The sequence below is a fragment of the Rana temporaria genome, chromosome 4 (assembly GCF_905171775.1).
Source record: "Rana temporaria chromosome 4, aRanTem1.1, whole genome shotgun sequence".
Lineage (NCBI taxonomy): Eukaryota > Metazoa > Chordata > Amphibia > Anura > Ranidae > Rana > Rana temporaria.
In genome coordinates, this window is record NC_053492.1 from 187,886,666 (window position 1) to 187,903,319 (window position 16,654).

General features: G+C 42.6%; 1 protein-coding gene across 4 annotated transcripts in view; it reads left to right on the forward strand.

Moving 5' to 3' along the window:
- Positions 1–8,338: 8,338 nt before the first annotated feature.
- LOC120936832 (probable cation-transporting ATPase 13A5) overlaps positions 8,339–16,654 on the forward strand; it is a 153,259-nt gene continuing 144,943 nt past the window's right edge. For 2 of the 4 annotated variants that reach the window (XM_040349532.1, XM_040349533.1), the window contains exon 1: positions 8,342–8,644. In XM_040349532.1, the coding sequence (XP_040205466.1) occupies positions 8,579–8,644 (66 nt within the window). In that variant the 5' untranslated portion in view covers positions 8,342–8,578. Of the gene's footprint in view, positions 8,645–16,654 lie in introns of all 4 variants that reach the window. The other 2 variants (XM_040349535.1, XM_040349534.1) reach the window with 2 other exon arrangements.

A 16,654-nucleotide genomic window follows, 5' to 3' on the forward strand; every position in this document is an offset into this window, starting at 1 on the left:
TCTTGTGATTACATCTAATCAATATCATCTGCAGTGGACATTTTTCTTTGTATAGTTTCACTTGCATTTTTCGTCTGTGGGAGCACTCAATTGTTATATTGTTTTCACTTATTTTTATACCGTTCCCTTTTTATGACAGGACACTTTGTTTGTTTTTTGTTGTTTGTTTTTTTTCTTTTGGTTGCAATTTTTTTTACCTATTTTTTGACATGTTTGTTTAAGCTGTGTATTCCAGCTTTTTTGTATTGTTGCAGCACCAGTTAGTTTCATTGTTTTGAAACAATATCTTTTCCTCCCGTTTAGGTTGGAAATGTATAATTAGCACACTCAGTGTGTGGCATGACATACATGGTCTTTTGTTAACCCTTTAGACCCCACTTGTATTATTTGGTAGCACCGGCTGCACTGATTACTGGTTTGGGGGGAAGCGCAGATTGTTCACGCTTTACAAGTGTATTGCCAGCTACTGTGTGTGCATTAGGGTGCTGATATAGTAGAATTTAGAATGCCTAAAAGAATGACACCCAATACAACAAAGACAGTGACACGAATGTCACTTCTACTTTTCGTGGGCGCATATTTACGCTGGGCGCATTTGCCGCTCCCATATGCAAATGAGGGAGATACGCCGATTCACAAACGTAGTTGCGCCCGGCGCATATTATACGTGGTTCCCCATATAGGAGGCGCAACTCATGCAAAGGTATGGACCAGGGAACAGAGCCATCGTATATTACGTTGTTTACGTAGTACGTGAATAGGGCTAGGCATAGGTTACGTTCACGTCGTAGGCAGTGATTCAATTTATCTTAGGCAGTTGTTTCGACGTGATTCTGAGCATGCGCACTGGGATGCGTCCACGGGACAGGGCTGTACGTTATTCGTAACTTTATGATGCTCAGTCCTTCATTTACATGGGGTCACACCTCATTAGCATGGCTCACGCCCACTTCCACCTACACTGGCTTACGCTGAGGAAAAACCCAGCGTAGATTTGAGAGGATTGGGGGCGAGTGCTTTGTGAATACTGTGCTTGCCTCTGTGTGCTGCGTCGGCGTAGCGTATATTCGATACGCTACGCCGGCATAAATATGCGCCAATGTCTGTGAATCCGGGCCTATGTATCCCTGTCAGATGTTCATACAATTTCCTATGTAATCTAGGTTTAACCATTTATTGTCCTACATATGAGGAGCACCTATGGTTTTATGTAATTTTTTTTATATTTTCAATTGCCTTTAAAATCCCAATATTCCAGATATTGGCCTCTTCCCCATATGAATGAGTTACTGATATATATTACCCCAACTAATTTATTCAAATATAAAAAAAATGCAAAAAGGTCCCACAATGTACTCACATCATTAACTTAATCAATTACGTCATCCAGCGATACAGATCCCTGTCAATCAAGATAAATGATTGCCACCAAAATAAAAAATAAAAAACAACTTGTGTTCACATCAGATTCTATTGCTGAATCATGCTTGTGACATCTTCTGTGCCCCACTTCTAAAAGTAAAAAAAGTGGTGGGGTCTCCTGGGAGACTTCATTGACCAAATATGGCCATATATGATCAATAATGTCATGCTATCCCTGCACCTTTATTTACAGGGGATTCCCAGCCAGTAAATGAATATTACCAGGTGATATCGTTGGTTGCTAATGACACAATGGGCACTGACATCTGCTGCTTCCTTATCAACTATAGATAGATAGGAAGCTGTCATATATAGTAGGGGGTGAAATACTACTACTATAAATGATGTTCAGCTCCCGAACACCTGAGAAGTCATGGTATTTACACACAGTAGTCAGTGAGATGTCTTGACTTATATTATGCAATAGGGATGAGCTTTATGTTCGGGTCGAACGTGAGTTAGACTCAAACATTGGCTGTTTGCCCGTTCGCTGAAAAGCAAACAATTTGGGGTGTTCGTGGCAAATTCAAAATCCACGGAACACCCTTTAAAAGTCTATAGGAGGAATCAAAAGTGCTAATTTTAAAAGTTATTATGCAAGTTATTGTCATAAAAAGTGTTTGGGGACCTGGGTCCTGCCCCAGGGGACATGTATCAATGCCAAAAGTTTTACCTGTAAAAACTTCAGTATTTTTCGGGAGTAGTGATTTTAATAATGCTTAAAGTGAAACAATAAAAGTGAAATATTCCTTAAAATGTTGTACCTGGGGGGTGTCTATAGTATGCCTGTAAAGTAGTACATGTTTCCTGTGCTTAGAAAAGTCCCTGCACAAAATTTTATTTCTAAAGGAAAAAAAATCATTTAAAACTACTTACGACTATAATGAATCGTTGGGTCCCGGCAATACAGATAAAAGTATTGAAAAAAAAACAGGGGTTCCCCCTTAGTCCATTACCAGGCCAAAATGTAAAAAAAAAGTCTGAGGGTCCCCCCCAAATTCTATATCAGGCCCTTCAGGTCTGGTATGGATTTTAAGGGGAACCCCGGAACAAAATAAAAAGAAATGGCGTGGGGTTCCCCCCAAAAATCCATACCAGATCCTTATCCGAGCATGCAATCTGGCAGGTCTGGCAGGCCGCAGGAAAAGGATGAGAGAGCTCCCCCCCTCCAGAACTGTACCAGGCCACATGCCTTCAACATGGGGAGGATGTTGATGGGGACAAGGGCCTCATTCCCACAACCCTTTCCCGGTGGTTGTGGGGGTTTGCGGGCAGGGGGACTTATTGGAATCTGGAAGCCCCCTTTAACAAAAGGGACTTCCAGATCCCGCCCCCCCCTATGTGAATTGGTAACGGGGTACATTGTACCCCTACCATTTCACACAAAAAGTGTCTAAATGTTAAAAACCACAGGAGACAGTTTGAGACCAATCCTTTATTAAAAAGAAATAAGAAAAAAAAAAAAAAAAGGTTCCACAGATGTAATCCAGTCTCGAGCGATACGGAAAAAAAAACACTGCTACCTACAATACCGCCTCCTTAGGAGGTGTCCAGCCAAATCACACTGTCCCAGTGTGACAGCTTTTTTATAGCTGAGGGAGGGGCCATCCGTCATGTGCGTGGGTGATGCAAGGAGAAAGCCCGGGGTTACCCAATGACGTGTACGGGTGGCCCCGCCCTCAGCTATAAAACAGTTGTCACACCAAGACAGCGTCATTCAGCCGGGCACCTCCTATGGAGGCGGTATCGTTTGTAGCGGTAGTTTTTTTTCCCCCGTATCACTCGAGACTGGATTACATCGTAGGAACCTTTTTCTTTTTTAGCGCACACTTTTCATGCGGCCTGCCAGGTTGCGTGCTTGGATAAGGGTCTGGGATGGATTTTTTGGGGGGAACCCAACGCCATATTTTTTTTAATATTGGTGCAAGGTTTCCCTTTAAATTCATACCAGACCTGAAGGGTCCCCTTAATATCCATACCAGACCTGAAGGGTCTGATATGGAATTTGGGGGGACCCCCACGCATTTTTTTTTTTATTTTGGTTCGGGGTTCCCCTTAATATTCATACCAGACCCAAGGGCCTGGTAATGGACTAAGGGGGGAACCCATGCTGTTTTTTTTCAATTACGTTTATCTGTATTGCCGTTACCCGACAATTCATTATAGCCGCAAGTAGTTTTAAATGACTTTTTTTCCTTTAGAGATTTCATTTTGTGCAGGGACTTTTCTAAGCACAGGAAACATGCGCTACTTTACAAGCATACTATAGACACCCCCCCCCCCCCCAGGTATGAAATTAAAAGGAATATTTCTTTTTAAGCATTATTAAAATCACTGCTCCCGAAAAAAAACACAGTTTTTTTTGCATTGATACATGTCCCCTGTGGCAGGACCCGGGTCCCCAAACCCTTTTTTATGACAATAACAATTTAAATGAGCACTTTTGATTTTTCATGTTCGTGTCCCATAGACTTTAACAGTGTTTTTTGCCTGTTCGCATGTTCTACTGTGAACCAAACCGGGGGGTGTTCGGCTGGTCCGTATTGGGTAATGGTGAAGGGTGTTTATATTCATTTTTGCATTTTAACTTGTAATTTATCAGTATAATAAAATTAATAACTTAGTTAATTTTGTATAAAGTTGATATTGTGTATAGGCCACGTGGTTCCTTAGGATCGTGGTTTATTTTTGGTTCAGGGAATCTTTGCTTTAACGTGTTTTCATGACTGATGTGCGTTTATATGACTACCAGGACCACACTTACATGAACTCCTTGCCACCGACTGTACACATATATGGGGCCTCACTGAAGTGGGTCTTCTTCCGTGAGGCCACACATATGTGTACATGTCTTTGTGCTGGGAGTGCACTGCATAGCGCACATCCAGCACAGGGACTGGGCTCCCACTGAGAGTCCCGGGGTCCCTTACTATCGATCAGGAACTGGGGAGCCCGATTTCTGATCCCCTGATTGCTGTAATAGCCTCTGATTGGTTAGCACAATGATTAATCACTGTAATGCTGGCTCCCATGTATGCGTTCTCTTCTGAATTCTCTTCTTTCTTTCCTTGCTAGAGGAGAAAAATGTAAATAAACAAATGTGCATGTTAAAAATATAACAATAATAAAGAAAAATTAAGGTTTGATCTAGGTCAGTATCAGGGTTAGAGTTAGGTTCAATGTTTGGATCAAAGGTCAAGGTCAGAGTCAAAGGTCATTGTCAGTATATTTTAGGTAGCATTTAAAAAGGCATTTTTTTAAATTGGTACCCGTGTCAATTAGGGTCAATATCAGTGTGTTTTAGGTAGGATAAAAGAAACAAAATGTGCACTTTTGTTCACATTATGAGGGAGGCCTGTTTGTGTTGGTGGAGACCCATGACTAAGCCACGTGACGAGTGGCGTAACGCGTGGGGGAGGAGCCTATGTGACGGGAATACATCCTTGTGAGGAGACCATCGCACTGAGCGGCAGCTTTTAACTCTGAGCCTGTGTTTATCGGCGGATGTGTGAGTTGTTACACCGTCGGTGTAGTATCTTGTCCACCCTTCTGGCCATAACAGTATTGTACTATGAGGCTTGTCCTCTCTTTTCTTTTCTTTTACATATTTCGTTGGAGTGCTTCTGACTGAATTGCTTGAGAAGGTCGTTGTCTATCTAATGAGAAGCAGTGGGAAGGAAACATCAGCTGAGTGGCTTGAGTGCTACATATGGGATTAGTGGTTTAACCCATAATTAACTCACTGTGTTCTATCATTAGAGAGATTATTCATTCATAAGTGTTGTTGTTTTCTACTTATTTATATTATTCACTGGATTTGAATTTATATCACTCACCATACTGTATATAATCAGCACTAGTTGATATTAGCGCTATCTCTTACTCATTATACTGTTTGTGTTGGTAGCTGTCTGTCCAAGTAGTAGGTAGTGAACTTATTTGAAGACTTTCTACATTGGATAATTTGAAGGAGCTTTGGAAACCAAGTGCGTCAAACTTTTTTGAAGGGGATTCCCCCCGGCTGCTTCATGCTGGCCAGTGGTCAGGTGATGTCATCAATTTCCTATTTTTTTTATTTTAAAATGTCACTTTTGTTTTAGTACATCATACAGGTTCACAACTTCACATGCGGACTTACAGCGGAGTTCCGCTAAAGTCAGCAGCTACAAATACTGCAGCTGGTAACTTTTAAATATGGAGACTTACCTGTTCAGGGCAGCCGCAATGTCCTCACCTGAAGCCGTCCCTCGGTTCCCAGGTGCAGGCGCCGGCATCTTCAGTAAGGGAATCAGAAAGTGAAGCCTTGCATCTTCACAGCCTGGTTCCCTAGTGTGCATGCGCGAGTCGCGCTGCGCATCATGACTGGTCCCTGCTGTCTTCTGAAACCTGTTTGTCTCCCAGAAGACAGCGGGGGCAGAGGAGGGACCGGACATGGAATAGGTCGCCACAGATTCTGCAGCGATCTTTCACCAGAAGTGGGAGCAAATACCTATATTAGACAGGTATCTGCTCCCCCCTCCCCCTGAAAGGTGCCAAATATGACACCAGAGGGGGGTGGAACCGGATAAGTGGAAGTTTCATTTTTGGGTGGAACTCCGCTTTAAGGCAATCCTCCAGCATGTTATTTGAAGGGATTGTGTATTTTTAATGTTGACCTTTAAAAATCTGCTCTCCATCGAACGGACAGTATTTTTTTTTTTAAGGATTCACGTACACTAGCCTACATTAACCATGGCCACAGGAAAACTCATCAAAACTGCATTTTGATAAACGTGACAGCTCCTAACATTGACACATACTGTAGGCTTTTATGGAGTTGAGTTTATGAGCTTTGGCAAAAAATCGCCCAAAACTCCTAAACTCAAGTTTAGGAGCTGCCAGTGTAGGCTAGTGTACATGGAGCGTAAATATTTTGCATTAGTACATATCCCCATGGCAGTACCGATGCCCTTTTTTTTTACCAAAAGCTTGAAAATTGTTTTTGGGAAAGGCCAGAAAACAAATAACAAGATTAGACTCCCATAGCCTTTACTATGTTTCGGGTTAACAGATATCAGGCTGAGTTTGGAGAGCTGCACACGATTTGAACCCAGCCAGATTCGCTCATCAGAACTATTGATGCATCTATGTATGTGGACTTGAAAGACTGTATAGAACAATCTGTATGTTATGCTTTGCATATATTCCATATCCAACAAATGAATGAATTATTCTCTTTTCGAAAATACATTTTAGATGATCTATTATTTACATCATTGGTGTGTGTTTGCTGACTTTGTAATTATAATTATACAGTAAAACCTTGGATTGCGAGCGTAATTTGTTCCGGAAGCATGCTTGTAATCCAAAGCACTTGTATATCAAAGCAAATTTTCCCATAAGAAATAATGAAAACTCAGATGATTTGTTCCACAACCATTTATTCATAGGTCCAGTTTATAGTGCATATAAAAAGATTGTAGCAAATGGAAGTCTCCACAAGGGGATTAGAAGCAAAATCCAGCAGGAGCTACAGAGTATAAAAGAGAAGAGATGAGCCTCTAAGTGTATTAATATGGTTACATCTAATGAAGGTACAACATTTACCAATTCACATAGGGCCAGATTCACGTAGACTCGCGCAAAACTGCGGCAGCGTAACGTATGACATTTACGTTACGCCGCCGCAAGTTTTACGGGCAAGTGCTTGATTCACAAAGCACTTGCCTGTAAAGTTGCGGCGGCGTAGCGTAAATCCCCCGGCGCAAGCCCGCCTAATTCAAATGATCCGGGTAGGGGGCGTGGATCATTTAAATTAGGCGCGTTCCCGCGCCGAACGTACTGCGCATGCGCCGTCCCTAAAATTTCCCGACGTGCATTACGCTAAATGATGTCACAAGGACGTCATTGGTTTCGACATGAACGTAAATGGCATCCAGCCCCATTCACGGACGACTTATGCAAACAAGGTAAAATTTTCAAATTGAGACGCGGGAACGACAGCCATACTTAGCATTGGATACGCCACCTAGGGGGCATGTTTATCTTTACGCCGCGTATCTCTTACGGAAACGGCGTAAATTTACTGCGACGGGCAAGCGTACGTTCGTGAATCAGCGTAACAACTAATTTGCATATTCTACGCCGACCGCAATGGAAGCGTCACCTAGCGGCCAGCGTAAATATTGCACCCTAAGATACGCCGGCGCAGGCCGTCGTATCTTAGGCATGTTTAAGTGTATCTCAGTTTGAGAATACGACGGGCTTAGATTTGGAGTTACGTTGGCGTATCTACTGATACGCCGGCGTAACTCTTTGTGAATCTGGCCCATAGTTATTAAAAGAGGCACATCTAAGTATGCAGGCATTTGGGGTAAAGCTGTCTGCAATTGTGACTGGGAAGACTACCCTGCGGTAGATCGATCTGAAAGAGGTTTGAACGACTCAGGGAGCGCAGCATGGAAGGGGTGACGTCAATGGTGGTGAGGAAGATGGTCATGTGGACAGCTTTACCCCGGATGCCTGCATACTTAGATGTGCCTCTTTTAATCATCAACCATGTGAGTTGCTAAATGTTGTACCTTCATTAAATTAAACCATATTGCTACATTTAGAGGCGCCTCTCTTCTCTTTTATACTCAGTTGTGATGTGACGCTACTAGTATATCAAGACATTGCTTGTATATTAAGTCAAAATTTATTAAAAAATGTTGTTTGTCTTACAAAACGCTCTCAAACCAAGTTACTCTCAAACCAAGGTTTTACTGTAATATATATTGAGACCTTGGAGAGGTGGAATGCCCCCTTGAGTTATGTTGCACACCCCTGTGCATATTTTCTATTATTTCTATTACTTAATAGGTGTGCCAGATACAATGTGCCAGTGTGCTGAATGTCTGCAGGAACTTGACTGCCAGCCAGAATGCACATGATCTTATCAAAACACTGTTCTCTGCCAGCGACTGGACCAACAAGTTTATATTAAAAAAATGCAATATTTATAAATGCAATATGCAATCCTATGGGACATCTAGGTGGAGGTAATTCAATTACAAGGGTGTGTACCGGCTGATGAGGCAAAAAGGACAACTGAAGATTAATTTGCACAGAACTATCGGGATGTCATTTGTGTTACCTGCTACTTCTATTGAACTTACCACTGAGAAGAAAACAAAAAATGGATTGCAACAAAAAGAAGACAGAAAGCTGTGCTTTGATCAATCCTGGGGAGGAGAATGAGATGGTATAAGTTACGTGATAATTTAGATGATGTTCTTATAAAGTCAGTGTTTAGAGGACGATTGTATGTACTGTGGTATAGTCCAAATAGAAGCTGCACCCTTCACAGTGCTTAACCTTTAAATAATTGTTGGATGCTCAAAGTGATTGCAATGGGTGGTCCTGTTATTATTACAGATGGTGTTGTGATTGCTGAATATGGTGCTGTGCCACAGCCAGATATGAAGTCACCAGCAGTCTGAAGGGATGTACATTGCCTTAAGGAAGCCCAAGTTACCAATATCTCTTTGAGGCAGGGGCCTTGCCAGGTCTCAAAATATTGGTTTCTTATGAATTAAAGCAGTCCTCAAAATAAGTATTGAAATGCCTTTGTTTGGAGTGCTGGTGATATTTTATCTTCATGTACGTTCTGTGATTTTCAAGTCACCCTACGTAGATTTAGCTATTTTTGCTTTCAAGGCAGTTGGATCTGCAAACGGCAAGACTACCCCTATACATAGAATGAGGAGAGGTAAAAACGAGCTCATAATTTATTGTTCGACACTGCCAGGCATCAATTTTTTTTTCTGCACAGTGCTCATGGAGCCATCAAATCCTGAGAATTTGGTAAAAAAAAGCTTTTTGGAGAGGTAATTGCCACTTAGCTGTCTCACTAAAGTATACTGTTTATAAACTCACAACTTTTCTTAGCATTGGATTAAGTAGGAATAGTCTAGAGCCCTTAACTTCCTGCCCTGTAGACAAAACAGAAAGTGAAAGGAAATCACTCCAAGGGCAATTTTTCTCTTATGTATAGTACACATGAAAAGACTATTAGACTAATGCCGCGTACACACGATCATTTTTCGGCATGAAAAAAACGTTGTTTTTAAAAAATTTCATTTAAAATGATCGTGTGTGGGCTTCACATCATTTTTCGGCTTCTGAAAAACGACAAAAAAAAATTCGAACATGCTGCATTTTTTAAAAACGTTTTAAACAATGTCGTTTTTCGGGTTGTAAAAAATGATCGTGTGTGGGCTAAAACGACGTTAAAAAACCTGCGCATGCTCAGAAGCAAGTTATGAGATGGGAGCGCTCGTTCTCGTAAAACTACCATTCGTAATGGAGTAAGCACATTCATCACGCTGTAACAGACAGAAAAGCGCAAATCGTCTTTTACTAACACGGAATCAGCTAAGGCAGCCCCAAGGGTGGCGTCATCCGCATGGAACGTCCCCTTTAGAGTGTCGTCGTACGTGTTGTACGTCACCGCGCTTTGCTAGAGCATTTTTTAAAAACGATGGTGTGTGGGCAACGTCGTTTTAATGATGAAGTTGGAAAAACTTTGTTTTTTCTACATGTCGAAAAACATCTTTTTTTTTTTCAGGCCGAAAAATGATCGTATGTACGCGGCATAATGATCATCCTTTTTTTTTTATTGCATGCTAGTCTCATATGGAAAACCAATAGCTTTCTAAAGTTATGAAAATTCTCCTATGACAGAATATACCTTTTGGAGGCAATGAAATGTATTGTATTGTTTTGTAATGTATTCTTTGGTTTCTGAGCGTGTGTGGTCTTGGTCACATGGTTTTTTTCTTACTAATACCATACTAATTACACAAAAATCATTCATTATGTTATGGTACCAGAAACATTTTCGTGATCGTCCCTTCAGATATTTTTGCATGAACTGTTCTGATTGGCTCTCAAAAGCTGTATACTAATGTTTCGATTATCGGATGATCGCTCTGAAAGTGGTATTTTTCGCCTGATTTGCTCATCATGTGTATTAGACAATTAACAATAGGTCAAGTGTCCACATCAAAAGATTCCACCTCTATTTCTGTTCTGGTGAAAACGTTTTTAGATTTTCCCTCACTTTGAGTCCTTAAAGCGGAGTTCCACCCAAAAACGGAACTTCCACTTTAAGGGAAGGTGACCCCCTGACAGGCCACATTTGGCATGTAATTTTCTTAGAGGGGGAAACAGAAACCCTATTTTTAGAGGGTTCCAGCTCCCACTTCCTCCTGGGGCTCCGTGGTGCCGGAAGGAAGTTCACCTCTCCCTCCTCCCTGTCGGCAATCATCTGGGACACGTCACAAGTCCCAGATGATTGCTCGGCCAGTCACAGTGTGCAGTGCGGCTCAGGCATGCGCAGTGCGTGCCCGGCTGTGAAGCCACAGCCGGGTGCCTACAGTGACAATGCCGGCGCCGCAGAGAGGAGGGGAGATGAGCGGGGCTTCGTTCCCCCGCATTGCTGGACCGTGACACAGGTGAGTGTCAGGTTATTAAAAGTCAGCAGCTGCAGTATTTGTAGCTGCTGACTTTTAATACATATATATTTTTTTTTTTAAGGAACTTCGCTTTAATGACAATGGCTAATGGGGTAAAAAAAGAGGGAGAATCTCCTCACTGAGAGAACAGACTGCAATAAAAGCCTAAATTTAGATTTAAACATATAGGCCCGGATTCACGTAGAGAGACGCATCTTTGTGCCGGCGTAGCGCATCTCATATGCGCTACGCCGACATAACTCTGAGAGGCAAGAGCAGTATTCACAAAGCACTCGCTCCCTATGTTGCGCCAGCGTAACATAAATTGGCCGGCGTAAGCCCGCTTAATTCAAAGTAGGAAGGTAGTGGGCGTGATACATTTAAATTAACCGTGACCCAATGCAAATCAAGGGCCGAATGAAAGGCGCATGCGCGCATGCTCAGAATCACGTCAAATTTTGTCCGTAAGATCCGATGGCTCAATGCCTACGACGTGAACGTAACCTACGCCCAGCCCCATTCACGTACGACTTACGTAAACAACGTAAAATACGACGGCTGTTCCGACGTCCATACCCTAACATGACTTACCCCTGCTTTATGAGGCTTAACTTTACGCCGGACGTACGCCTTAAGTAAACGGCGTAGATTACAGCGACGCGCGTAAGTACGTTTGTGAATCGACATATCTCGCTCATTTACATGTTTGACGCGTAAATCAATGGAAGCGCCCCTTGCGGCCAGCGTAAATATGCGCACAAGATACAACATCGGCCGTATGAAGCCAAAATGCAGGCGTATCTTGCTTGCTGAATCAGGCGCATAGATACGAAGGCGCATCCGTGCACTTACGCAGCGTATCAGTAGATACGTTGGCGTAAGTGCTTTCTGAATCCGGGCCATAGATTTCTTTTGTCCATTGCCAGCTCTCTGGATACCTCTCTGGAACAGTGACTGCATCTAATTGGAAGAAGTCACTGTCCAGTCAACAATTTTCCACCCAACGCCTTCTATCCAGCTCCTTCGATGTTTCAATCTTTTAAAAAATGGTTTCTGTTTCAGATAAGCTTTACAGTGATTCTAAATGGTAGATTTATTTTTCAAATTAAAGTAATGAACATGTTATACTTACTTTCTTGTTTTGCACACAGCAGCCCTGATCCTCCTCTTTTTGGGTCTTGTGCTCTTGTCTCCTCCCCCCTAGCCAACTTTCCCCATAGCATGTGACTTGTTATGGGGGTACTCGCATGTGCTTGTTTCTGCTGTGATCGACAGCAGCAGGAAGCAATGCCTCCCGATGAAGGAGTACTGTATTGGCTGCCTCCCAATGCTGTATCAAAGCCTATGAGGTGGGAGAGCAGAGGGAGTCTCTGCTCGTGTGCACATCACTGGATCGAGATCCAGCTCAGGTAAGTATTAGGGGGGTGCTGGAGAGCTGCATGCAGAAGTTTTTTTGCAGAGAATGCATTAAGGTAAAAAACATTTTGCCTTTACAACCTTTAAATAGAACTAACGGCAAAACTTTTCTTTTTCATTTTGGATAGAGTAAAGCCTCACTCACATGGATGCTGGCGCTTGTACTCTGGTAATGGGCTGATTTTTTTACTTGAGCCTCCAGGTGATGTGTGCAAGCAACCCATGTAAGTGTATGCGGATGCAGTGGTTGCACAGACACAGCTGCTCAGCTGCAGGTAAAGCCTTTTATTTATCGAAAACTAGGAAGCATACTGAAGGATTAAAACCATTATTAAGTGACTGCTGAGGTGCTGTGCCTCAGAAAAGAAAAGTTGGGGCTGGAAATTTGAAACCCAGCAGCCTCAGATATATCTGGATGAGAGGTGCTGACTGCCAAGGGGTGAGTGAGCTTACCATCCATCCCTGTCTGTGACTGAAGTCTCCCCCTTCTTTCTCTTGCATCTGAGTGAGGACACTAAGGCAAATCAGGGTTCTCAGAGCACCCCTTACATCAGAGTTCCCCTTTATACCAGAAGCAACAGTGTTTCCCCTTACATCATAGTCTTCTCCGTACATCAGAATTCTCAGTGTTCCATCTTAAATCAGGGTTCCCATAGCATCCCTTATGTTAGAGGCCCCAGAGTTCTACCGTACATCAGAGTCTGCATAGTTTCCCCTTACAGTGAAAGGAAACTCTGCGAGTTCAGATGTAAAAGGGGAACTCTGTGGATTCAGATGTAAAAGGGGAACTCTGTGGATTCAGATGTAAAAGGGGAACTCTGTGGACTCTGATGTAAATTGGGACTCTTGTTATTAACTTCATATGTTTAGAAATGTTATTTAATAGCAAAATATATGTATAGTTTCTACTATAAAAAAATTGCAGTGCACCGCTAAAGTGTTTGGGTTTGACTTGAAGAAAAGAGGGCAACCCTATAGCCTAGGCTTGTGACATCATGCACAGCTCTCTCTCTAACTCTTGTGAGAGTTTGCCAGGAAGGGAGGGGGGAATGAGTCATAAGAGGGACAATGAGAGCTGCAAGGCTGCAGAGCTGGAGGTGTGCCTCTGTGTGTCTGTATAAATCCAGGAAGTGAACAGGCAGCAGCTTCAACTGCCCACAGTTAAAATGGCTGCAGCCAGACTCAACAGAGATTTCTGCAGCATATTTGGCAAGTACACAATCACAGTATATATAAATAGATATGCAAAGTGGTTGGAGGGAAGCTTCAGAATGGCAAAGATGTTTTTATTACAAATTATGTGAGCAGACTGTAGTTCCTCTTTAATAGGCAGGAGCATGCGCTGGTTTGCAAGAAATATTTGGAGCACAAGGGGTTGGAATACTATGCCAACTATGGGCAGGATGGATAGTATCACCAATATAAGATAATGTTGAATGTATGTAGCTGCCTTAAATTTGAACTCTGTATTGCATAGTTACATTGGTCCAGCTTGGCACATTCTAAGTATGCATATCTCATACCTGTTGGAACGTTGAGAATCACTACTACAGGTATAGAAACAATCTTCTCGCTCTCTCGGCACTGCCACCATTCATAGAACACCTTGGGGCTGATTTACTATAAACAATGTTCTGCGCCGGTTCATGGCTTAATTGGTGCGCTGGATAAATCATTAATTGAGCATATGAACCGGCGCAGCAGTGGGCGCAATGCAATAAAAATGTAAAGCCGCCGAACTCCCTTAAGTCTATGGTGAGAAATCAAAAGTGTTCATTATAAAGGTTAATATGCTAGTTTTTGTCCTAAAAAGTGTTTGGGGACCTGAGTCCTGCCCCAGGGGACATGTATCAATGCATTTTTTAAAACTGCCGTTTTTTCGGGAGCAGTGATTTAATAATGCTTAAAGTGCAACAATAAAAGTGAAATATTACTTTTAATTTCGTCTACCTAGGGGGTGTATAATATGCCTGTAAATTAGCGTGTGTTTCCCATGGTTAGAACTGTCTCTGCACAAAATGACATTCTGACGGAAAAAAAGTAATTTAAAAATGACTATAATGAATTGTCGGCTCCCGGCAATTCAGAGAAAATTCATTCATAAAAAAAAATAAAAAAAAGCGTGGGGTCCCCCCAAATTCAAATACCAGGCCCTTCAGGTCTGGTATGGATATTAAGGGGAACCCCGTCGTCAAATAAAAAAAATTACTTGGGGTTCTCCCAAAAATCCACACCAGACCCCTTATCCAAGCCCGCAACCTGGCCGGCCGCAGGAAAAGAGGGGGGGCGAGAGAGTGCCCCCTCCCCCTAAACCGTACCATGCCACATGTCCTCAACATGGGGAGGATGCTTTGGGGTCTCCGGTGGTTGTGGGGGTCTTCGGGCAAGGGGTTTATTGGAATCTGGAAGACCCCTTTAACAAAGGGGACCCCCAGATCCCACCCCCCCTGTGTGAAATGGTAATGGGGTACATTGTACCTCTACCATTTCACCAAAAAAAAGTGTCAAAAATGTAAAAGAAGACAATAGACGGTTTTTGACAATTCCTTTATTAACCACTTACCCCCCGGACCATATTGCTGCCCAAAGACCAGAGTACTTTTTGCGATTCGGGACTGCGTCGCTTTAACAGACAATTGCGCGGTCGTGCGACGTGGCTCCCAAACAAAATTGGCGTCCTTTTTTTCCCACAAATAGAGCTTTCTTTTGGTGGTATTTGATCACCTGTGCGGTTTTTAGTTTTTGCGCTATAAACAAAAATAGAGCGACAATTTTGAAAAAAATTAATATTTTTTACATTTTGCTATAATAAATATCCCCCAAAAATATATAAAAAAAACATTTTTTTCCTCAGTTTAGGCCGATACGTTTTCTTCTACATATTTTTCGTAAAAAAAAAATCGCAATAGGCGTTTATTGATTGGTTTGCGCAAAAGTTATAGCGTTTACAAAATAGGGGGTATTTTTATGTCATTTTTATTATATTTTTTTTACTAGTAATGGCGGCTATCAGCGATTTTTTTTCCGGTACTGCGACATTATGGCGGACACTTCGGACACTTTTGACACATTTTTGGGACCATTGGCATTTTTATAGCGATCAGTAGGGATGAGCTCCGCGTTCGATTCGAACGTATGTTCGACTCGAACATCGGTCGTTCGATCGTTCGTCGAAACTCGAACAAAACGGGTTGTTCGCGCCAAATTCGAGTGACGCAAAATGTCCCATAATTCACTGGGGCGTTGAGCGCTGATGATTGGCCAAGCATGCTGTATGTCCCGCATGCTTGGCCAATCACAGCGCTCAAAAAACGAAGAGCCATAATTGGCCAAAGCCAGGGTGGCTTTGGCCAATTATGGCTCAGGGGGATTAGTACACGCCCCCCACTATAAAAGGCAGCCTGCACGGCTGCCTAGTGTAGTGTGTTGGCGGTTCTAGAGAAGATCAGTCAGTCAGACAGAGAGAGATAGAGAGATAGAGACACAGTGTCTTAACCAGATAGATAGATAGATAGATAGATAGATAGATAGATAGATAGATAGATAGAGTAGGAAGTGTAGTCAGTATAGTTAAAAGTACAGTTTGTAGAGAATATATTCACATCCTTAGGCGTTGTCAATATATTTATAAACTGTACAGCTCAGCTAGTTTATCTATCAGGCAGGAGATTGTTCTACATGCAGCGCTCTAACGTGTTGTATTGCCTGCATTAGGGATTTACTTTAAATATAATTATTCTGTGTTATTTAACGTGTGCTAGTTAATTGCACACACAGACGCATTACCTGTTACTGCACGTGTGCAATTTATTTGCACAGAAGCGCAGTCGCTGTTAATGCAACTGGGCTATTGAATTGCACAGAAACGCAGTCGCTATTACTGCGTGCGTGCTGTTTAATAGCAACTAAAGGCAGTTGGTGTCACTGCGTGCGTGCTGTTAAATCGCATTTGACCGCAGTCGCTATTACTGCGTGCGTGCTGTTTAATAGCAACTAAAGGCAGTTGGTGTCACTGCGTGCGTGCTGTTAAATCGCATTTGACCGCAGTCGCTATTACTGCGTGCGTGCTGTTTAATAGCAACTAAAGGCAGTTGGTGTCACTGCGTGCGTGCTGTTAAATCGCATTTGACCGCAGTCGCTATTACTGCGTGCGTGCTGTTTAATAGCAACTAAAGGCAGTTGGTGTCACTGCGTGCGTGCTGTTAAATCGCATTTGACCGCAGTCGCTATTACTGCGTGCGTGCTGTTTAATAGCAACTAAAGGCAGTTGGTGTCACTGCGTGCGTGCTGTTAAATCGCATTTGACCGCAGTCGCTATTACTGCGTGCGTGCTGTTTAAT